The sequence below is a fragment of the Heterocephalus glaber genome, unplaced genomic scaffold (assembly GCF_053883595.1).
Source record: "Heterocephalus glaber isolate CG9 unplaced genomic scaffold, H.glaber_assembly_v1.0 deba00001594, whole genome shotgun sequence".
In the NCBI taxonomy this organism is placed as follows: domain Eukaryota; kingdom Metazoa; phylum Chordata; class Mammalia; order Rodentia; family Bathyergidae; genus Heterocephalus; species Heterocephalus glaber.
The window spans coordinates 13,474,563-13,498,429 of record NW_028258369.1 but is presented as its reverse complement, the minus strand read 5'-3'; the positions used below and the strand labels follow the sequence as shown (position 1 = coordinate 13,498,429).

The 23,867-nt window shown below is 39.7% G+C and overlaps 1 protein-coding gene across 19 annotated transcripts in view; it reads left to right on the top strand.

Annotated features, from left to right (window-relative positions):
- Positions 1 to 23,867, top strand: part of Reps2 (RALBP1 associated Eps domain containing 2) — a 384,213-nt gene that overhangs the window by 78,321 nt on the left and 282,025 nt on the right. For all 19 annotated transcript variants that reach the window (XR_015444120.1, XR_015444116.1, XR_015444119.1 and 16 more), the window contains exon 2: positions 10,034 to 10,157. Coding sequence is in view for 10 of the 19 variants with exons in the window: in XM_087193684.1 (XP_087049810.1) it covers positions 10,034 to 10,157 (124 nt within the window). In the remaining 9 variants the exon portion in view is untranslated. The remainder of the gene's footprint in view (positions 1 to 10,033; positions 10,158 to 23,867) is intronic.

The following is a 23,867-nucleotide window of genomic DNA, read 5'->3' as shown; positions in this document are numbered from 1 at the left end:
TAATACTGAGGAGCAGTGGTAAGTGCCGGACGGAGAGTTTAGAACCATCAGCTATGTAATTCCTTTTCTTTTCTTTTTTTCTTTTCTTTCTTTCACTTTCACTGGTACACTTTTACTGGTATGTTTTAGATATACATAATGATCACATTCATCATAGGGAATTTGTACCTGTACCTGATATATCTTGCTACTTCTTTTTTCCCATTCCCCTCCCTTCTTTTAACCCTCTCCCCTCTTTATCTACAAAAGCCTTGTTTCCATTTTTTTCCTTCCACTTTTTTCTTGTCCCTTCTTTCCTTCCCCTCCCCTTCTTCTCCTTCTCATTTGAACATTTTCTTCCCATTTCCCAATATCTGATATACATTTTGGTCCTTATTTACATTTTCGTTTCTCATACCAGACAAACTGTGTGATATTTACACATGTGTGTCTGATTTATTTCACTTAAGAGTATGGTCCCCAGGTGCATCCATTTACCTAGAAATATGTCACGTTTATCTTTCTTTATGGTAGCAGAGCACTTCATTGTATAAAAAACCCCACATCTTCTCTATCCATTCATCAATTGATGGGCATTTGTGGTATTTCCAAGCTTCAGCTATTACAAACTGTGCCACTATAAACATGGGTGCACATATATCACTGTGGTATGATGCTTTTAATTCTTCTGGCAAGATACCAAGAAGGGGAATAGCTGGGTCGAGTAGAAGCTCTAGTTTTAGATTTTTGAAAAATCTCCATACTGATTTGAAGTGGTTGCACCAGTCTACACTCCCACTAATAGGGGAGAAGGGCTCCTTTTCCCCCACAACCTCACCACCATTTGTTATTGGTTTATTTCTTGATAGCAGCCATTCTTTCTGGAGTGAGATGGAATCTCAGTGTTGTTTTCATTTGCATCTCACGAATGACTAGTGATGTTGAACATGTTTTTGTATATTTATTTGCCATTTCTACTTCTTCATCTGAGAAGTGTCTATTCATTTCAGATGCCCATTTTTGGATTGGGTCTTTACATTTTGGGGGCCTGATTTTTTTAGTTCTTTATATATTCCAGATAGTAGTCCTTTGTCTGAGGAACAGTTGGTAAAAATTTTTCCCGCATTGTGGGTTGTCTCTTCACTCTGTTGGTTTCTTTTGCTGGCAAAAGCTTTTTAGTAAGATGAGATCCCAATTGTTGATTCTTTGTGGTATTTCCTTTGCAATCAGGAATTCCTTTTCATAGAATATTTTTATCCCCAAAAGCCTTGTTTCTATCTAGTCTGACTGTTTTATTCCAGTACATGAGACTGGAGACCAAGAGAGATCAGATGCCCTTCTCCTACTCCTAGTCACCCAGCTAGACAGTGCTACCTTTGACAAAAGTAAATAGTTTTTTTTTTAATAAAGCAAGCTATTGCCTTGTTCTGAGTTGACAACTTAGAGAAAAGATCCCTATCTTTATGAATTAAATTTGGGCTGGATGAGAGGGGACCCTTGAAGTCTTGTGCAGTTGGGCTTTATTTGGAAATTGCCCTTAAAGCTGATAGAATGGGAATGGTTCTAGGGTATGTCTGTAACATTTCTTGCTGACATTTTAGATTGTGTCTCCTCTTTGCAGTCAACTTCCAAGCCTCCCTCCCTCTCATCCTTTTCTTTCTTTGATTGAGCCCAGAACCTTTGCACTAAGCTACATCCCCAGACCTTTTAATTTTTTAATTATTTTATTTGTGAGTTATGCTGCTCAGGCTTGCCTCAAACTTGTGATCCTCTTACTTCAGCCTCCCAGAGTGCTGGGATTATAGGCATGAACCACCATCCATGGCTTCTAATTTATTTTTAATAGATAATGACATTCATATGATTCAAAATTCAAAAGGTACCAAATGACATATGGTAAAGTTTTTCCTTCTCATATGCCCTAGCTACCCAGTTTTCTTCCCTAGAGATAGCCAGCAGCCAATTTTTTTAGCTTCACTTCCAGAGATAGTATGTGATCACATAAGTAAATGTATCTGCATTCAGCCCCCCTTTGAAAGAAGCAATACCTAGTGTACCAGCTGCTGTGCACCTTGCTTTTTTCTTTTTCACTGTTTAATATAATCTTTCTAAATCTGTACATAAAGAGCTTCCTTATTCCTTTTTAGCTGGTGATTTTATGGCAAGTAACTGAGTCTGCTGTAGATGGTTAAACCAGAAAAGTATGAGAGGTTTAGGCAACTCATGGAATCTTTTAGAGAGCTGGAGGAACAGGCTGGCATCTAACTTGCCAGAAACAAGGCTCCAAGCCACACGTACTACTAGTATTGAGTGGTAGCCACCTGCACTGTTATTTCCAGTGAGCTGTAGACATCAGGCATTTGACTTGACTGCAACTGCTTGTATTTCCACTCTTGTATCAGGAAGGCACCCTTGGAGTGACACTTGCAAAAGTAAATGGTCCGAGTAGAGCCTCTTTACTTACATTTATCACTTTAAGCAAAGTCTTGTATGGAAATGTCTGATTAGGGGAGCCCAGATGATGTGTTTTTATCTTAGCTGCAAGGGATCCAGAAATTTTGATTCTCAACTTTTAAGTTGGGAAGCAGGACTTGTAATATGCCAATTTTGTCCAAATAGGGTTTTCAGAATATGATGGGCAGTCACATATATGACAGATGTACACTAGAGCTCCCTAGAATTCTACTGTGTGGTTCAACCATGATTGGTAAATATCTTAGAGGTGAACCTCTAGGCATTTTACAACCCGTGTCATAGATGGTACTATATTGAATGACCTTATACTTAGGTCATTTTGCTTATGTAACATGGAGTATAAATCTGTAGAGGTAGAATTGCTAGATCAAAAGTTAGTTTGTAATTCATAAGGCTATTATCAAATGGTCTCTGGATATTAGACTAACATGTGTTTCTACTAGCAATGTACAAATGCCTGATTTTCTTGTCCAGAATCTTTTCCCTATTTAGATTCCATCTGAATCAGGGTAGCAGGCTGGGCCTTCCTCACTACAGGAATGTTTTGAGTCTTGTGCCAAGAATGCTATCAAATCAGACGTAGGCCGTAACCTGTCAATATGGCCTGTACCTAGCATCTGGGCTGGATTTGGTTTATAATTTATTATGGGTCTTGTAGCACTAAATTAAATGCCATATGGGGAATCTAAAAGATAATATTGCTTCCAAAATTGATTTGCAGTTTGAGAGTAGCTTATATATTGGGAGATCTTGGATCATTATATGTTCCCAAATCCATAGACATTTTCAAAGAATGGTTCTGAAGATTTATATAACACTCTTTCTCTCTAAAAATAAAAAAAACAAATCTCATTTTTACTGTGTGAATCATTGCATAGGTTTTGCTTCTATTTTAAGTATGGCCTCCTCTTGTTTCAATTGGTTGCTCTGGAAGTTTATGGTAATATACAAAGCCCTTTTTGAATGCTTCTGAAAAAAATTAAACTGTAATAAATGAGTGAAAAATGGGAGCTGAGGAAGAGAAGAGATACATGTTTCTTCTAGTTGAAATATTTATTTTTCAAGTTTGCATTTACCTAGGTTAGCTGATGAGTTCAAGAAAATACCCTTTCTGTATGGTTACTGAGGTTCTCTAAAAGTATAAAAAGTATAGCTCAGGGAAGCAACATGCTGTCGTGTAGGGTGTGGTATCCTTACTTGTAAAGAGCCAGATGATAAACATTTTAGGCTTTATGGGCCAAGAAGCAAAATCAAGGCTACTATATAGATATTTCTTTTTTTGTGTGTGTGGTACCGGGGCTCGAACCCGGGTCCTTGCACTTGCGAGGCAGGTGGTGGAACCACTGAGCTAAATCCCCGGCCCTACATAGATATTTCTATAACAAGATAGAAGACAAAATTCCACAAACTTTTTATTGACAAAATTCAAAATATAATAATAATTGAGTTTTTTTGTACTTCACACTTACTTGTAAAAAAGAATGGATTTTTTTTTTTTGAGACAAGGTTTTGCTATGTAGTCTAGGCTGACCTTGAACTCACTATGATCTTCCTGCCTCAGCCTTCCATGACCAGGGATTATAGAGTGTGCCACCATATCCAGCAGAAGAATAGAATTCTTATTTTGGGGGTAACATTTTTGCTTAATGTGATTCAAAGCTGGTGTTCACTGTTGTCAAATTAATTGGAAATGTTTATCTGTAAAGACCATTTTCAGCTCATAGGCCATATAAAACCAGGTAGTAGGCAGGATGTGGTACATGGGGAGCAGTTTTCAAACCGCTCATGTTATAAAGAGATTATGAGCTTTGGGTCCAGGCACATGAGGGTTTCAGTACTGGTTCTGAATTTGTGACTTTGAATATATCACTTAACTTTTTGGCTGGGGGTTACCTTTGTGAATAAACTGGGGGTAATGAGACCAACAAGGGGAATAAATGTCCCTCCTCGTCCTTGTGATTTTTACATTAGAATTCTAGATGTGTGGTTGCTGATATAATTTTGGTAGACCTACTTAGAATTGGCATTTAATAGATTTTAAAGCTGACTTTTTAGAGGATAGAATGCTTACATGTTCTTAAAGTATGATTTAAAAATGTATCTTTGCCCGGGATGTAGCTCAGTGGTTTCATCACCTGCTGCGTAAGCGCAAGGACCCGAGTTCGATCCCTGGTACCAAAAAAAAAAAAATGTATCTTTGCAGAAATCTGGCAATGAATACGAGGGTGGGGTGTTCTGACATTATGTGCCCCTCCTGATGTGTACCTCTCACTGTGTCACAGTAACACCCACGTGGTGTTCTTGCCGGAAATGTTTGACTTGAATGTAATCATAAGAAAACAGACAAATACCAAATGTGGGACATTCCGAGGACAACTGGCCTAGACTCTTGAAAGGGTTCAGTGTTATTAGGACCAATGACAAGGAGAGATTGTGCTGATTAGAGGGAGACTAAGGGAACATAAGATAAAAATTCATTGCATGAACATTGATTAAATCTTAGATTGGAAAAAGAAAACCCAGCTCAATAGGCCATTTTCAGGGTAATTGAGGAAATATGAATGCGGACCATATGTTATATGAGAGTATTGTGTTAATGTTGATTTCCTTGAGTGTGGTGCTAATGGTGTGGTACTGTAGGAGAAAATCCCTATACCTAGAAGATGGATAATAAAGTACTTAGGGGTGGTAAGCCATGAGGTATGTCTACTGGAGCCTACTTTTCAGACAGCTTCGCAGAATAAGAGGGAAGAAGGGTGTGTGTGTTTGTGTGTGTGTGTGTAGCATAGGTTGGTTGTTTCACGCTGCTCATTTCCTAGCATATCATTGAACACAGTGCTTTTGGTGGGCCAGGGCCCAATACATTTTTAAACAAATAATTACTTTAAGGTATTTAACAGGATTGTCTGTCTGAAAATGCATGTAAGCCCTGCCTGTCTGCTCTTTTTTCAGTGTGGTTTGGCTTCTGCATATACTACAGTACCTTAATCTGGGCAATAGGATATAAGGGGTCATGTTTTCTTGAGTGACTCACACGAGTCCCTATGGACTGAGAGTCTCTCTTAAATGTTAGGAAGTATAAATGAATAGGAAAGGAAAAGCCAGCATGTAGCCAACCTCCTCGCGCTCTAGTTGTTTCCTGAGAGGCCATGTGTCTTTCGGGGGCTGGCATGCTCTGGGGTGTGCTGTGTACAGCAAGTCATGTTTCTGCAGTGCTGAGTGGCTGGGGCACCACTGAGGTATTCTCCTGAGTGATGAGGCCTATGGCCAGGATGAAGGATGCTGGAAGCTTTGACTCTCACCAGCATGCTCCTAGCTGAGCAGGGAGGGCATAGAGAAGTTAATATTCTCTTACATTCTTACAGGAAATCTTATGCTTTTATGGTGTGAGATGACTAAAGCCAATTTAGCAGCCACTTATAAAAGTAATTTCAAGGTGAGAGAGATATTCTGCTGGTACAGGCTGTGAAAACTAATGAATGCCACAAACATTCAACAAACAACTGAGTATGTAGCAAGCATCATAAAGAATGAATCCAGGAAATACAAATGATAAAAATATACCCTTGCCTTGGGCTGGGCACTTGGAGCACGGGGGAAGGAGATATGGGATACAGTGGAGGTAGTTAGTAAAATACTGATTTTGCTTGTATTACAAGGCTTGCATCGTGAAAATGCAGAAAACATGCCACATGTGGACCTGCCTAAGGTTTCAGAGGTGAGATTGGTCTTGGGATGACTTGAAGGAGCGTGGCAGGCAAAGAAACTAGGGACGTTTGGTTTCCATGCAGAGGGCTGAATGGGTCTGGGTGCTGAGAGACTGACTGGCATCTGGTGTGGCTTGTGTGGCTTGGACCTTAATTAGCTGCAGAGTGGGAGTCTGATTTCCACAGGAAGGGAAGAAGGAATCCTGGAAGTTCTTTGGAGTTGCAAGGTGACCCAGTTTTAATAAGAGATCATGGAGGGAATGCACAGGCTGGTTTGTGAAGGTGTATGGTCTGGGCCAGGACCTGAAGCAATCAGGGTGACAACGAAGAATCTGGACTTTGCCATCTGCAGCAGGGAGAGAATAAAAATAGGGTGCTTTTGGGGAATTGTAAAAACTCCTACTTAGAGTTTTTACAATTTTAGAAACTTTTAAAGGAAGCCTTTAAAAATACTTGGAAGAGAGACGCTTACTCAAACCTTTGAACAGTTATGAAAATTTATTACATTTCAGACAGAAAAGAATCATTTCTGGCAAACGAACATGTGTGGACTGGTTATTCAGCACAGTCAGTTAATCTTACAGAATTAGCGAGGAGGAAAGCTATTTAGTGGCTTTCAATCTCTTTCTAGAACTTTGTCCAGGTTCCTCCCAAGTAGTTGGTGAATTTTCTGATTTGTATCCACCATCCTCAAGGTTTAGTGTACATCTGTAAGCTGTAAGGCATGAATTTTGGCCATTCCTTTTCCCCATCTCCTGCCTTACACCTGAGAAAACAAACTGTAGTGTTTAAGTTCATATTCTGTATTAGAAAGTTGCACACCATGTAATCTATGATGGATCCAGCTGAGAGTAACATGTTTGGAGCTGAAAGTAAAGAAGAGTAGAATCTTCATGTTTTCTTTACTTTGAGAAAATCTCCATGACTTGGACTATTTGAAGGAGAATGTATATAAAATACTTACTGTTAATTGAGTATCTGGGATAAATCACCACGTTTTTCTTTAGATGTCATTAAAATATTTCTACCTACAACTTAGAGCTTTTCAATGGAGAATTTAAACTTAAAACACTTTGAACCTTGAAGAACAAAAAATACTTATAAAATTATCCTGTCTTTTGGATGAAGAAGTCCCAGGCTGATGAGGCTCCATCTGTAAGTTCCAAAGGCTTATAATTATTTTCTTGAGGCCTGAATATTTCAGAAAATTCTTGGCATGTCTCTTGGAGGGTTGCTATATGAAGAGCAAGAAAGCAATTGACCTGTGGGCTGACTTACTTATAGGTGTATATTCTACTTTGGCTACAATGCAGTGATTTTAATAGTATGTGGGACCAAAGGGCAGGGTCCAGGATAAATAAGGTGGTTTACTAAGTCAGATCAGTGTGTGAGTCTTAAAGTACCATAAGTTTTTTTTTAAACAAGAAATGTTCTTTATTTGTACAAAGCACTATAATCTCAGCAGTGGTCAGTCATTTATGAACAAACTTTTCATTGTATTCATTTAACCAGTTAACAGTGTCAAACTACACTGTATCACCTGTCAAATCCCAAGTGCTCGACTGAGACAAACAGGTGCCTGGAACACTGAATGGAAAGAGAAAAAGGATAAGAAAAGCCAACAGACACTTTAGAAGCAGTTCAAGGGAATGGTTGGGCTAGGGGGTTAGATTCTTGAGCACCATCAGATCTTTCTCAATATTCAGAGGAGTTTCACAAAATCATTTTTAAGATATGGATTAAGGAACCAGGAACCTGCACTTTGGGACATTAAGTAGGTTTTCAGTTGCTAGATTTGCAGATGAAGTAAATTAAAGGGGGAGAGAGAGTGGGAATGGGAAGCAGGAGAGGCAGAAAGAAATAGAAAGCAAGAAGTAAAGAGGGAAAAAGTTGTGCTTAGACAAAGTGAAGCCTGGAACTTGACACGAAAAAAAAGAAAAACCATAGCCACAAGTCTGGGGAATGGACATAACAAGAGAAAGCCTGGGATTTTACACCTTCCAGGAGGTGACAAATCCTAAAGGTAAAGTACCATAAGTTTTACCAGCAATGTTAGTTACCTGTAGTCAATTTTAGTTTACCTATAGTATAGAGATTTCCATTTCAATGTGGTAGCTGTTGTTATCAGGTAGTTCCTTTAGAAATGGCTCACCAATCAGAAGTATTTCAAGTCCTTGCCTCAAACAAAGAACTGGAGGAGACAAGCCAAAAACAATGCTAAACGTTTATGTGAAAAGTGAGGGTTGACTGGGCATGGTGGCACATGCCTGCAATCCCAGAACTCAAGAGGCTGAGGCAGGAGGATCGCCATGAGTTCAAGGCCAGCCTGAACCATACAAGGAGAACCTGTCTCAGGCCCAAAAAAAGAAAAAGAAAAGAGAAAAGTGAGGGGTGAATGAATATGGGAGAAACCAGCTCTGTAGAGCAAACTGGGGCAGAAATAGAGAAAAAGAAGATAAAGGGAAAATTAAAAGTTCACACTGCATCTGGGAAAAGCAGCGTGGACTATTGTGGGAAGTTTCAATAGCAGGTTTCCCATGATGTCCGGTCTTCTGAGGTCCCCAGAAGTTCTGCATACAGGGTGCTCGTGTTGCCCTGGGATCTTGTGATCGACAGGTCCCGCTCATTTTCCCAGCCAGCTTTGCCACGCCCTATCTCCTAAATCATTGTGGTAGAGGAATAACTGAAGATTAATCCGCTACTAAATTCATGCTTTATGAAATATAGTTGTTAAATTGTTTCCATCCCAAGGATTACAACTTCTTAAAACTATCCTGGTACTGAAACTACACTGATGCTGTTGCCATTTTTTTCCCACATGCAGGATAGTCTATACCTTAAAATGTGTAATTTATGGACTCATAATAAGGGATATATTATAAAACTCAGTTGCATTTTATTTTTGAGTGTAAGTTCATTCCGTTGATTAAGAATTTATTGCCTGTGTTTTTATGTGCCCATCTTTTAGGAAATGTGTGGAAGTTTCCCCCTGCCCTTGAAGAGAAGACATTGAGAGGCAGAAATAAACAGATAATTATAATGTATTAAGGGCTGAGACAGATGCTACAGCATGAATATGGAGAACGAACCCCCATGAGCCCGTCACCCAACTCCAGCAATTATTAACTCTTAGTTTAGCTCGTTTCACTTACTCTTCTCTCCCCTTTTGCAGTATGTTGAAGCACATCCAAGACAGTGTATCATATAATGGACGTTTATACACATTTGAATGGAATGCTCTCAGAATACACTGCCAAAATATTCTATCCCCAGAAAGTTGAGAAGGAGCTCTAGAGTGAAGTAATGTTTGAGTTCCCAACTAGGCAGGGAAGGGATGTTCTAGTTCTAGGTGATGTCTTGAAAACGTTTGTACGTGAAGTACTTTTTTGTTTCTCTGAAATGAGCACCAAAGATGTAATTTCCATGATTAGGAAATTATTTTGCTGAGCACTTTGTAAAGCCAATTCACTTTGAATTTCCATAAATTAGGATAAGCCACAAGTAGTGGTAATGACTAATCTTTTTCCTTTTTACCTCAGTGACTCTCTAGACTTTGTACATTAGAGTCCACCCCCTGAAAAATCCCTCTCCTTTGTAAGAAGCGTAACAACCATCTTTGTCACCTTTATTTTTATCTTTGAAAGAGGAGGAATCATCAGCTCTGAATATCATGAGTGGGTAGAACAGTGATTTTAATTAAAAACTTTCCTGTAAACTGGAGGAAAAAAAATCAACCAGTGTGTACACAGAGGTTCCCAAGACACGTTTTGGTTAGTTCTGCTTTGAAATCCTTGATGTTTCATCATATACCTTGTCTCATTTTCCTGTTATGAAATGGAGTTTTCTGCATTGTTTTTCTTGTCTGTTTCCAGATCACGGAGCTGTGTGGTGCAAAGCGGGTTGGTTATTTTGGTCCGACACAGTTTTACGTTGCCCTGAAGTTAATTGCTGCGGCGCAGTCTGGCCTCCCTGTGCGGATAGAGAGCATTAAGTGCGGTGAGTGCTTCAAATTTATACATTGCCCACAACCAGTTTTGGGTTTATAAGAGCTGTTTTCAGTGGATTTAAGGACTGTTCTTGAAGCTTTTGTGGTATTTTTCCTCACCTCCTCCAACTCCTCTGTAAAATAAAAAAAGAAAATTTAGCAGGGAGCTTAGTTTGTTTCTTTTTAATATGGAGAAAAAATTCAGAGAGTGAAGAGATTGGTTCCTTTTAACTGATTTGTAGTTAAAATGGATTTTGTTTAGTAGAATGAGACTGAGGAAGGAATTCTAGAGCCTGTGGCAAAATAATAACATCCAGTTTAATTTTCCACTTGAATTAGTTGTGGAGTCACAGGAGATGGAGTGGAACTGTTCCCTTTCTCTCTCTGACATTCCTGCCAGTCATATCAGATAAGCTCATCCTTTAATTCCCAATTCCTGAAGCACTGTTCCAATGACTGTTACATGCTCTAGGGCTACCAACATTTTGGCAGAATGAATTTATATTCTCGGAGTTCTGATAGAACACTTTATTATCTTGCCATCCCTCTCCCCAGCACACTGTATGGTTGTGTGGTTTCCACAACTTAAATAGAGTATGAAGCTCCTAACTATTAGCATTATTTCTACTGCCTCAGTAGGAATTTTAAAAATCTATATGAGTTGGGCGTGGTAGTGCTGTAATTCCAGCACTTTATGAGGCTGAGGCAGGAGAATCTCAAGTCCAAGCCCAGACTTACTTAGCAATTTAGGGACTTAGCAAGATTCTGTCTGAAAAATAAAAAAATTAAAAAGGGCTAGGGATATAACAAAGGCCCTGTGTTCAATCTCCAGTAACCCCCCCTCCCCATGCACAAATCTATATGAAGGTGATGGTTGAAGTAATGCACTGAGGTCCTCTATGCAGATACTTTTTTCTTTTCCCCATTTGGAGTTAGAAATTACTCAGCTCTTCAGTCCTGTGAAGATTCCGGTAGTCATCTATATAGGTTCAGAATTTATGGTTAGTGCATAGAGATTCTGTGGAGCAATCCAAATATCCAAGAAGATTGTCCTAGTTGGCTTTTATCAAGGGCCTGGCATCGAGAGGCACTGTCTCATTTAACCCTCCCAGCACCCCCCCCCACCCCCGTTAGGTACAGCGCTGTGTAAGTTTGTGTTGTTTAGGACGAGCTGCAGTAATGCATGCCACATAGTCTCAGTGCTGCAAATAGACAGAAGCTCACGTCTTATTTTGCAGTGGGTCGGGTGACCCTCCAGGGCAGCTGCCCTCCATGTGGTGGCTCTGTGGTCCTGACTGCTTTCCCTTATGGCACCTCCAATACAACACCTGTTCCTACCATTGCCTCCACAGGAAAGTCCTCACCCTGGCATTTGGGTTCTGTGGCCTGGGTGTGACTCATGTTACTGCTTCTCCTGGTGCATTGTTAAGCGCTTGTCACAGGGATCCACCTCACTGGAGAATAGCCTGTGGGAACACAGTTGTGCCTGCAAGGAGAGAGGAGCTGGTTATGGCTAAGCACTACAAGTCCCTCCTGAGGCGCTGCTGTGGCCCCTCTCCTACTGATGTGGTCATTGAAGTTTAGGAAGGTTAAGTAATTTGCCTAAGGATGCAGGGTTAGTAGAGCTTGGAGCCAGGAGCTCTCCTCCAGAACACATCTTCATTGCTGTGCAGAATGGCTTCTTTTCCTTTCCTCTTGACAAGATGCTGACTTTAATCCATACCCATGGAATATTTTCTAAATGGCAAGAAGTTAGACACAAAAGGCAGAATTTGGTTCTTTGAAACAGGTTTATTTTTTCCATTTTTTTCTTTCATTCTTTCTGTGTGTGTGTGTGTGTGTGTGTGTGTGTGTGTGTGTGTGTGTGTGTGTGTTTCTGATAATTGAACCCAGGGCCTTATGCATGCTCAGCAAGTGCTCTACCACTGAGCCACATCCCCAGTCCTGAAATAGGTTTTCTGTTTCTTTTTTGGGGGGGAGGGGGAGTATTTATTGTGCCATCTTTGTTTCTTAAAAATTTATTTTTATTGAGTATAATTTACAAATAAAATCATATATATGTAAGGTATATAACATCATGTTTGGAGATACATTACATCGTGAAATGATTACTACAATCAAGCTAATTAACATATCCATCACCTCAAGTACTTATAGAAATTCTTAATTTCCTCCATTTAGGAAGATTTTATGATAGCACATGTCACAAAATATTCTTAAAAAGAAAAATGTGCTGGGCATGGTGGCATATGCCTATAATCCCAGCATTCCGGGAAGCCGAGGCACAAGGATCACGAGTTCAAGCCCAGCCTGGACAATTTAGTGATTTAGTGAGACCCTAACTGAAAGTAAAAAATCAAAGGGCTGGAGATATAGCTCAGTGCAAAGGCTCTGAGTTCAATCCTCAGTATCCCCCCTCCAACAAAGCAAAACAAGAAGAAAGAAATATGTGCTTTGCATCTCTCTCCCAGAGACATTAAAAGTTAAATAACATTCTAGACCATTTCTTGATTTCTCTCTATATTTACACATTTTGAAAATAAAAAATTGGTAATGGTATCTATACTGTTTTGTAATGTTCTGTTTCATTTAACAGGGAGTGTAGTTGACAGCTTTTCACCTTAATAAATGAAGTCGGTTTCTTGTTGGAACATTGGTTGGTTGGGTAGCTTGGTGATTGTTGCTACAACACATAGCAGTTGCTGCTATCAGCATTCACTACCTTTGATGGTTGAAAGGAGCATCACATTGAACTTGGATTTATCATAGGCACTGGCAGATTTTATTTCATTGTAAATTGTCATTAATCTTTATTTTAGTATTTTTCAACATTATCTTCTGGGAAAGTTAGAGCTGCTTTGTTGAATACAAGAAAAAACCTCTGATGCGTTTGTTGCATATTGTAAATTGGATTTAAGTCTTACCCAATTTGTGCTCAGATCTACAATTTAGTTTCCCAGGAGATGGGAGGATTGTCAAAGTTATTATTTCTGTAAAAGGATGAATGCTTTCTCGCAAACAGGACTTCCTGTTTGTAGTTTATAAACACTCATGCTGCCTTTTACCTGTGGGAGTTTAAATATACCCAGAGTTAATTCTGAATTATCTTTCTTCATTTCAAGATTTTTAAAATAAAAGTTATTTTCAGAATCTGGACATAGAGCATGCATCTGTAATTCCAGCACTTGGGAGGCTGAGGCAGAAGGATCACTGCAAGTTCAAGGCCAGCCTGAGCTACACAGTGAGTTCAAGGCCAGCCTGAACTACACAGAGAGACCCTGTCTCAGAAAAAAAAAAAAGACAACTTATTTTCAGTCAGCATATTTTGAGTAAGATGAGGGCAAGATTGGACCAAACTTTGAGCTGCCACTTATAATTTTCCAGTTTGCTGCTTGCAGTCCATTGCTTAATGTTTGATTACACAAACCTTTAAGGTCAAAGAGTTTCCGTGTGAGAACTAAACCTGAAAGGCAATGGGAGCCTCGTCACACCCAGGGGCTCATGGTCAGGGAGTCGTGGATGGACACCCTTATTTTAGTACTAATTCTTACCTACGCGGATATGTATGCCAAACTCTGTCCCCATTCCTATTTTGGTAATGCCACCACTATCTCCAGCTGTTCATGCTGGAAACCCAGAAGTCATCCTGGATCCTTCTTTCTTCCTCACTCCCCAGACCAGTCTACCAAAGGTCCTGTTATCGGGTAGCTTGCTTCTAAAAAGTGGCTCACCAACTAAATGTTACTGGGTTCAGGATTGCTTGCTTCTCCTTCTGGAGTTGGATTCCAGGTTCTTCTTGTCCCGAACAAAAAATTGAATGAAATGAGCAAAAAGCAGTGGCAAAGTTTATTCAAGAAAGTAAAAGTGAAGAATGGGAGAGAAACTGGCTCTGCAGAGCGAGTTTGGGCTGAGTAAATAGAAAAAGAGGGTATGAGCAAAGGTAAAAGTACACACTGTGCCATGGGCTATCATGGAAAGCTACCATAGCAAAGCCTTCATGGCATCAGTGTGCCCTTTTATACTGTCCAGATCTCAAGGAAATCCTTGAGAACTTCTACATCTGGGCCCTGAGAGGTGGTGCTTGGACTCCACACCTCAGGCTGAGTTCATCCTATTGAAAACCTGCTGGAGTTCTCCAGAGAAGTCCACGTACAGGGCTTTGGGAGTTGTTCTGTGCGTGTGACTGGGATCTTTTTTTTTTTCACTGATAACACCTTTTTAATAGGTCAAAGTAACTGTACAGTTCATTATATTCTTCCTGAGAATAATTTATATCCCCCAGCAAACTAAAGGGAGGGTATATTTTTCAAAATTATCTAACAGAATGGATAGACATCTAAAGAGAACCAAATCCCTCTGTTCCTCTTAATTCTCTCCTGGGAAGACAGACACAATGAAGGGTTAGTTAGCTCCAGTGGCTGTAAAATAGTCAACATGGCTTTAATCTTTCTTTATAAATTATATAAAAATGGAAAACAGGGATGGTTCTGGAACTTCTTCTCAATGCAGTTTGGAGGTGATCTGGTACAAAGCATTTCTGCTTCCAAGAGAAATTACACTGCTACAAAAAACTGGCACATTATTCTGGTGAAAAAGACTAAGAATTTTAGTTGTGTCCTACAGCTAGTTCCCAACCCAGTGCTTCAATATTCACGTGAAAGTAAAAGGCAGGAGAGACAGAAATGGCGGTAGTTTTTTTCTGAAACAACTTGAGTCTTCAAAATGTCTTGTAGTTAACAGGTCACATCTACTTCTCCAGCCAGCTTGCCACACCCTAATCTCCTATCTCAGCTCTGGCAGTGTGGCTCCACTCTCACTGCCTATTGCCTCCATCTCTTTGTCTCTACTCGGCTAGGTCACCTTCCACGATACCTACCTGCATAGCACAATAGTTTTGCCTCCTCCTTTCTCTCCTCCTCTTTCCATTTTGGAAAGAATAATGCTTATTTATTTTTTCTTTTTTGTTTTTTTGAGACAGGTCTCACTATGTGGTTCAAGATGGCCTTGAACTCACTACGTAGCCCAGGCTGGCCTCAAATTTGAGATGATCCTCATATCTCAGCCTCCTGTATGCTGGGATGCTACCACACCTAGCAAGAATGAACAATATTTTAAAAATAGGCATCATATCATTTCATCCTCTTTCTTAAAAATCTTCCTCTAGTTTGCTTGTTGTGCATAGTAGAAAATTCAAAGTCCCTGCAGTGATCTGTAAAATCTTGCATAATCTAGACTCGTCACTGGACATGGTGGCATATGCCTGTAATCCCACCACTTGGGAGGCGGAGGTAGGATTGATGAGAGTTCAAGGGCAGCCTGAACCACATAGTGAGACCCTGTCTCAAAAACACAAAACAAAAGAAAAATCTAGTCTCTTTGTCAGTGTTCCATCCTTATCTCAGACCTCACCCCTTTGCTTGCACTTTGTCTCTTAGCCTGTGGCCTTCTAGATGTTTCTGGGCAATCTCTTTCCTGATTCAGAACATATACTCATGTCATTTTGCAGTCTTATATTCCAATGATTATTCTTTCTTTCTGCTTCTCAAGGCTGTCTTCTCATTCTTCAGGATTCAGAGACTTTCTCCTTACTGGACAAAATACCTGACACGCAGAGTCAAAGGGGGAAAGGTTTATTTTAGCTCACAGGTTTTGGCTCATAGTTGGCTGGCTCTAAGGCAGGGTGGCATGGTAGAGGGGCATCCCAAAGGAGAAACAGTTCATGGCATGGCAGCAGGAAGCAGCGAGAGGGGTGAAAGGAGGAGGAAGGATATATCTGTATCTATATATATCTATCTCCACCCTTCCAGGCCACACTCACAGTGACCGTCCTCTTCCCAGCAGGCTTCACCTTCCAACATCACACCCAGCTGTAAACCCATGAGTACACTAATCCAGGCTCACACGCCCATAATCCAGTCACCTCTCAACAGCCCCACCTATGAGCACATGCGGCTTTGGGGAACATTTTAGATACAAACCATAGCAGAGATTGTCCCCACTGTCCTACCTAAAGTAGGTCCTGTCAGATGAATTCATCTATAATGGAACCAGCATATGGTACACCGGTTCTAGAAAGTAGAGAATCAGAAGTTTTTGTTGTCATGGAAATAAAGGATATGGAATAAAGTAACTGGCACAGCAAAATATAACTTTAAAAGTTAGATTTCTTTTCTTTTAGATACAAGTGGCTTCTCCAAATTTCTTTAGGCCTAGGCCATACAAGATTACCGCCATCTTTCCTCAACCAGATGAATGGACAGGATATGCAGATGCTGGCACCAGGAGGTCAAGCTCAATTTTATTCCCGTAGGCAAGGGAGGGGGAGGTCTGGGTCCAGGATGGGATGAAACAAGCCTGGACCTGTCTATTGTTCCATTGTATTTCCTTTCCCGCAGTTCCTTGCTATAAAAGACCCCAACACACCTGTCACAGTGAGGTGGTGATTTGAGGCAAATGGGCCCCTCTATCTGCTCAGAGCTAGCTTTGGATAAATCCTTTTTCCTTTTTACCGAAATAAATGGCTTCCTTTGATTTGGTCAGCACTGAGCAAATGAACCTGAATGTAGGAACCTAAGTGGCCAGTAAAAATAGGATTGCTACATTTTTTTTCCTTAAATTCTTTTGTTGGTACATTTTAGGTATATAATACATTTACATATAGCATTGGGTGCTTGTACCTGTACATGATGTATCTTGGTTCTTATTTTCTCCCCATTTCCTGTGTGCCCTTCACACATTTCCAGCCTTCCCTATTTACAAAGTCTTTGTTTCCATTTTTTCCTTTTCTCATAATTTTTCCTTTCCCATCCCCTCCCAATCTCCCTACCCATTTGGACCTTTTTTTCCTATTTAAAATTATCAGTTATTCATTTTAATCATTTTAATCCTTAATTACACTTTCAGTTTCTCACACTAGAGAGACTATTCGGTATTTACACATGTGTGTCCTATTTATTTCACTTATGAGTATGGCCTTAATATGTATCCATTTAGCTATAAATGTCTCTAGTTTGTTGTTCTTTTTTTTCGAATAATTTTTTGTTGGTAGTGTTATATATTGATTTCCAAGTCTTAATCACTTATATTAAAGAAACAATCTCTAATTTTGACTTTAAGTTGAATATATGCATTTTCTTTTTTTTTTCTTAAATTCTTTTATTGGTACATTTTAGGTATACAACACAATTACATTTCTCATTGGGAATTGTACCTTTACACAATGCATCTTGGTTCTTATTTTTTCCCCATTCCTAGCCCTCCCTTCACCCCCTCCACCCTTCCCTATTTACCAAGACTTTATTTCCATTTCTCATCATTTTTCCTTTCCCTTCTTTCCTTTCCCCTGCCCCTCCTACTACCCCTACCCCTTTGAACCTTTTCTTTGTAATTTGCTTTATCGATTATTCATTCTAATCACTGGTACATTTTAGGTATACAATATAATGACATTCATCATTGGAAATTTGCACCTTTACATAGTCTCTCTTGGTTCTTATTTTTCACCCTCGCCCAGCCCTCCCTTCAACCCCTCCATTCCTCCCTATTTACAAAGATTTTGTTCCTATTTTTCCATTTTCTCATATTAATTCCATTCCCTTCTTTCCTTTCCCCTAGCCCTCCCACTTCCTACCCCTTTGCCCCTTTTCTTCCTATTTCACCTTACCTATTATACATTTAGTCCTTATTTACACTTTCACTTTCTTACACTAGAGAAACTATTTGGTATTTACACATGTGTGTCCTCTTTATTTCACTTAGGAGTATTGCCTCAATGTGCATCCATTTAGCTATAAATGTCTCTAATTTCTCATTTTTTATGGCTGAGTAGTACTCTATTTTATTAAAAAAACCACATTGTCTATATCCGTTCTCCAGTTGATGGGGAATTGGGCTGCTTCCAAGTGTTAGCTATTACAAACTGTGGTCTTATGAACATGGGTGTACATATATTGCTGTGGTATGACTCTTTTAATTCTTTGGAGAAGAACCCCAGCAGGGGAATAGCTGGGTCAAATGGGACTTCTAGTCCTCATTCTTTGAGGAATCTCCACACTGATTTCCACAGTGGTTGCACCAGTCTACACTCCCACCAGCAGTGGAGCAGGGTTCCTCTTTCCCCACAGCCCTGCCAGCATTTGTTATTGGTTGATTTCATGATAGCAGCCATTCTTTCTGGAATGAGGTGGAATCTCAGCATTGTTTTCATCTGCATCTCTCGAATGACCAGTGATGTTGAACATTTTTTCATGTATTGATTTGCTATTTCTACTTCTTTGTGTGAGAAATGTCTGTTCATTTCAGATACTCATTTTCGGATTGGGTCTTTACATTTGAGAGGTCTGATCTTTTTAAGTTCTTTATAGATTCGAGATAGTAGACCTTTGTCTGAGGAAGAGCAGGTGAAGATTTTTTCCCACATTGTGGGTTGTCTCTTCACCCTGCTGGTGGTTTCTCTTGCTGTGCAGAAGCTTTTTAATAAGAAGAGATCCCACTTGTTGATTGTTTGTGCTAGTTCATGGGCAATTGAGGTTTTGTTCATAAAATCTTTCCCTACACCAATGTCTTCAAGCGTTCTGCCTAACCTCTGTTCCAACTGGTTCAGCATTTCTATTTTAATATTTAGATCTTTCATCCATTTTGATTTTAGTTTAGTGCATGGTGAGAGTTACAGGTCTGGTTTTAATCTTTGGCAAGTTGAAGCCCAATTTTTCCAACACCATTTATTAAAGAGGCTATCTTTCCTCCAGTGAGGGTGTTTGGCTCTTTTATCGAAGATGAGATGGCTGAATGTGTCTGGTGTTGTTTCTGAATCTTCTAATCTGTTCCACTGGACCTCAGGTCTGTTTCTTTGCCAGTACCATGCTGTTTTTATCACAGTAGCTTTGCAGTATAGTTGTAGGTTGGGGATTGTGATTCCCTCTGCCATGTCTCTGTTACCTAGAATTGCTTTTGCTATTCTGGGTCTCTTCTTGCTCCAAATGAAGTTTTGGATTGTTTTCTCAAGGTCTGTGAAGTATGCTGCTGGGATTTCAATTGGGATTGCATTGAATCTATATAGCAGTTTTGGACGTATGGCCATTTTCCCTATGTTTGTCCTTCCTACCCAGGAGCAGGGGATGTCTTTCCATTTTCTAATGTCATCTTCAATCTCTCTTTTCAGAGTGCTATAGTTTTCAGAGAAGAGCTCTTTGATTTCTTTCGTTAGGTTGATTCCTAGGTATTTCAGTTTCTTGGAAGCTATTGTGAAAGGAATTATTTCCCCCGTTTCTCTCTCAGTGAGTCTGTCATTTGTGTAAAGGAAAGCTATTGATTTTTGTGTGTTGACCTTGTATCCAGCTACTTGACTGAATTTGGTTATTAAGTCTAGAAGACTTTTGGTGGAGTTCTTGGGGTCTTCTATATAGAGTATCAAGTCATCTGCAAATAATGACACTTTGACTTCTTCATTACCTCTCTTTACTCCTTTTATTTCTTTCTCTTGTCTAATTGCTATAGCTAATGTTTCTAAGACTATATTGAACAGAAGTGGTGATAGTGGACATCCTTCTCTTGTTCCTGATTTTACTGTGAAGGATTTCAGTTTTTGACCATTTAGTATGATATTGGCTGTTGGTTTTTCATAGATGGCTTCTATCAGTTTGAGGTAGAGACCATCTATTCCAATTTTTTGTAGGGTTTTTACCATAAATGCATGTTGGATTTGGTCAAATGCTTTTTCTGCATCTATTGAGAAGATCATACGGTTTTTGTCCTTGGCTCTATTGATATAGTGTATTACACTGTTCGATTTGCGTATGTTGAACCATCCCTGCATCCCTGGGATGAATCCCACTTGGTCAGCGTTTATGATCTTTTTAATGATCTTGTGCATGCTATTTGCCAGTATCTTACTAAAGATTTTTGCATCTATGTACATTAGTGAGATTGGCCTATAGTTCTCTTTTTTGGTTGGGTCTTTCTCTGCTTTGGGGATCAAGGTGATGCTTGCTTCAAAGTGAACCAAGCAACACTTCCAGGAGGGAATTCAGGAGTATTGCTTCCCTTTCAATTTCATTGAAGAGTTTAAACAATAGTGGCAGCAGTTCCTCTCTAAATGTCTTGTAGAATTCAGCAGTGAAGCCATCAGGGCCTGGGCTTTTCTTAGTTGATAAGCTTTTTATTACGTTTTCAATTTCATTGGTTGATATTGGGTTGTTCAGAATTTTTAGGTCTTCTTCATTCAACTTTGGTAATTCATATGTATCTAGGAATCTGTCCATTTCTTCTATGTTGTCCATCTTATTGGCGTATAGGCTCTGGAAGTAGGTATTAATGATCCTCAGGATTTCTGCTGGGTCTGTTGTAATTTCACCCTTTTCATTCCTAATTGCATGGATTTGGGCCTTTTCTTTCCTTTTTCTGATAAGGTCGGCTAAGGGTTTGTCAATTTTGTTTATTCTTTCGAAGGACCAACTCTTGGCTTCATTGATTTTTTGTATCGTTCTCTTAGTCCCCATTGCATTGACTTATCGTCTGATCTTTATAATTTCCTCCTTTGTATGAGCTTTGGGGTTGTCCTGCTCTTCTTTTTCTAGAAGCTTGATGTTCAGCCTCAGGTTGTTTAATTGAGCTCACTCTGTTTTCCTAATATGTGTATTTACTGCTATGAATTTCCCTCATAAGACTGCTTTCATTGTGTCCCATAGATTCCCATATGTTGTATCGTCATTGTCATTTAATTGAAGGAACTGTCTGATTTCTCCTTTAATTTCCTCTGTGACCCATTGGTTATTCAGAAGTGTGTTGTTCAATTTCCACGTGTTTATGAAATTTTTTTGAGTTTCTTTTGCTATGGATCTCCGATTTCATTGCACTATGGTCTGATAATATACAGGGGACAACTTCAATTCCTTTGCACTTACTTAAACATGTTCTATGAGTGAGTATGTGGTCTATTTTGGAGAATGACCCATGTGCAGCTGAGAAGAATGTGTATTCTGGTTTTGTGGGGTGGAAGACTCTGTAAACATCTGTTAAGTTCATTTGTTCAAGAGTTCAATTGAGTTCTAGTATTTCATTACTTATTTTTTGTCTAGTTGATCTATCTATTTGTGACAGTGGGGTGTTGAGGTCCCCCACTACAATTGTATTAGTGCATATATGACTTTTCATGTCCGTTAGTATTTGTTTTATATACTGGGGTGCACTAATGTTTGGTACATAGATATTTATGATTGTCATCTCTTCCTCTTGGATTCTTCCCTTTACAAGGATGTAGTGTCCTTCTTTGTCTCTCTTACTCAGTGTTGGTTTGAAATCTACTTGATTTGCAAAGAGGATAGCTACTCCTGGTTTTTCTCGGCTTCCCATCTCATGGAGTATTGTTTTCCACCCTTTAACTTTCAGTCTGTGAGTTTCATTTTGAATTAAATGTGTTTCTTGTATGTAGCATATTGTTGGATCTTGCTTCTTGACCCATTCTTCCAGCCTATTTCTTTTGATTGGTGAATTGAGACCATTAACATTGATGGTTATAACTGAAACGTATTGACTTCTCATTGTCATGACTTTTTCTTTTTGTTGGGTTCTCCCCCTTTACATTTAATTTCTTGTCATGCCAGATGGGTTCATTCTGCTTTGCTTCCTGGGGTTGTGATCCTCAATGTCTGTTCCTAGGATATTGTGTAAAACTTTTTGTAGTGGTGGTTTGGTATTCACGAAGTTCCTAAGGTGCTCTTTGTCATGAAAGTATCTTATTTCTCCATCAACTTTGAAAGATAGTTTTTGCAGGGTACATCAATCTGGATTGGAGGCTGTTTTCTTTTAGGGCTTGGAATATGTCACTCCAAGCTCTTCTTGCCTTGATGGTTTGTGTTGAGACGTCTGCTGTGATTCTGATGGGCTTTCCTTTGTATGTGATTTGTTTTTTTTCTCTAACTGCTTGTAGAACTTTGTTCTTCTGTTGAGTTTCTGGAATCTTAACAGTGATATGCCTCTGTGTAGATTTTTTTTTTGATCAAGGCTATTTGGAGTCCTATATGCCTCACTTATCTGTATGTCAAGTTCTTTTCCCCTCCTTGGGAAGTTTTCTGCCATCAATTCTGAGAACAGTTTTTTTTATGTCATCTGCACTCTCTCCTGTTTCTTCATTGACTTCAATCAGTCTTATGTTTTTCTTCTTTGCATCTTCTAGCAGCTGATGGATTGATTTCTCATGTTCCCTTATAATTTTGAAGCAATTTTTCTTTTCCTGGTCACTAATTGCAATCTTACCTTCTATATCTGAAATTCTTTCCTCACGTTGACTCATTCTGCTGTGTAGAGTTTCAGTGGAGTTTTTCATGTCCTGGAAATCTATTTGCATCTGTTTTATGGATTCCATTTGTTTCCTGTGTTGGGATTCCATCATGTTCCTCAGCTCCTCTCTAGATTTCTTAATCATGTCTTGCACTAGGAGCACAATTTCTCCTGTTATCTGAGAAATTATTTCTGATTTCATTTTTTCCAGATCCCCTTTTGTTGCCAGTTCAGTGTGTCCAGGTGGTTGAGTATCAGAGTGTTCCATCTCATTTCCCTTTGGGGTTGCTGTAAGTGATCTGGAAGTCTGATTTTGAGACTTATTTACGTGTTCTCTCATTTCCACTGGGGCTTGGGCAGGGTGGGTGCTGTTGGTGCCCGTGTGGCTCACCTCCTCTGAGCTGGGAGAGGTGGGACAGGGGCCAGGAGCCGCATTAGCAATGGTGGCCTGGAAGCCCCTTCCTCTGGGCCGGGAATGGTGGGACAGTGGACGGCCCAAAAGCCATTTCCTCTGGGCTGGGAGTGGCGAGAGGGATCGTGGCTGGGAAGCCCCTTCCTCTGGACCAGGAGCTGTGGGAGTGTGGCTCAGAAGCCCCTACCTCTGGCCCCGGAGTGGCAGGTTGGATGGTGGCCCAAAAGCCCTTTCCTCTGGGCTGGGCTAGTTTGTTGTTCTTTATGGCTGAGTAGTACTACATTTTAGAAAAAAACCACATCTTCTTTATCCAGTTTCCAGTTGATGGGCACTTGGGTTATTTCCAAGCTTGAGCTATTACAAACTCTGCCACTATAAACATGGGTGCACATGTATCACTGTGGTATGATTCTTTTACTTCCTTTGGGAAGATAGCCAGCAGGGGAATAGCTGGGTTAAATGGGTCCTCTAGTCCTAGTTCTTTGAGGTATTTCGATACTGATTCCACAGCGGTTGCACCAGTCTGCACTCCCACCAACAATGGAGAAGGGTTCCTTTCTCCCCACACCCCCGCAAACATTTGTTATTGTTTGATTTCTTGATAGCAGCCATTCTTTCTGGGGTGAGGTAGAATCTAAGTGTTGCTTTCATCTGCATCTCTCAAATGAGCAGTGATGTTGAACATTTTTCATATGTTTATTTGTTGCTTTTACTTCTTTGAGAAATGTCTGTTCATTTCAGATGCTCATTTTTGAATTAGTTCTTTAAATTTCAGGGTGTGAGTTTTTAAAGTTCTTTATATATTCTAGATAGTAGTCCTTTGTCTGAGGTACAGCTGCTACAAATTTTTTCCCACATTGTAGGTTGTCTGTTAGCTCTGTTGGTGGTTTCTCTTGCAGTGCAGAAGTTTTTTAAGAAGATGAGATCCCAGTTGTTGATTCTTTGTGCTAGTTCCCTTGCTACTAAGGTTTTGTTCATAAAGTCTTTTCCTGTGCCAGTGTGTTCAAGAGTTCTACCTAACTTATCTTCCAGC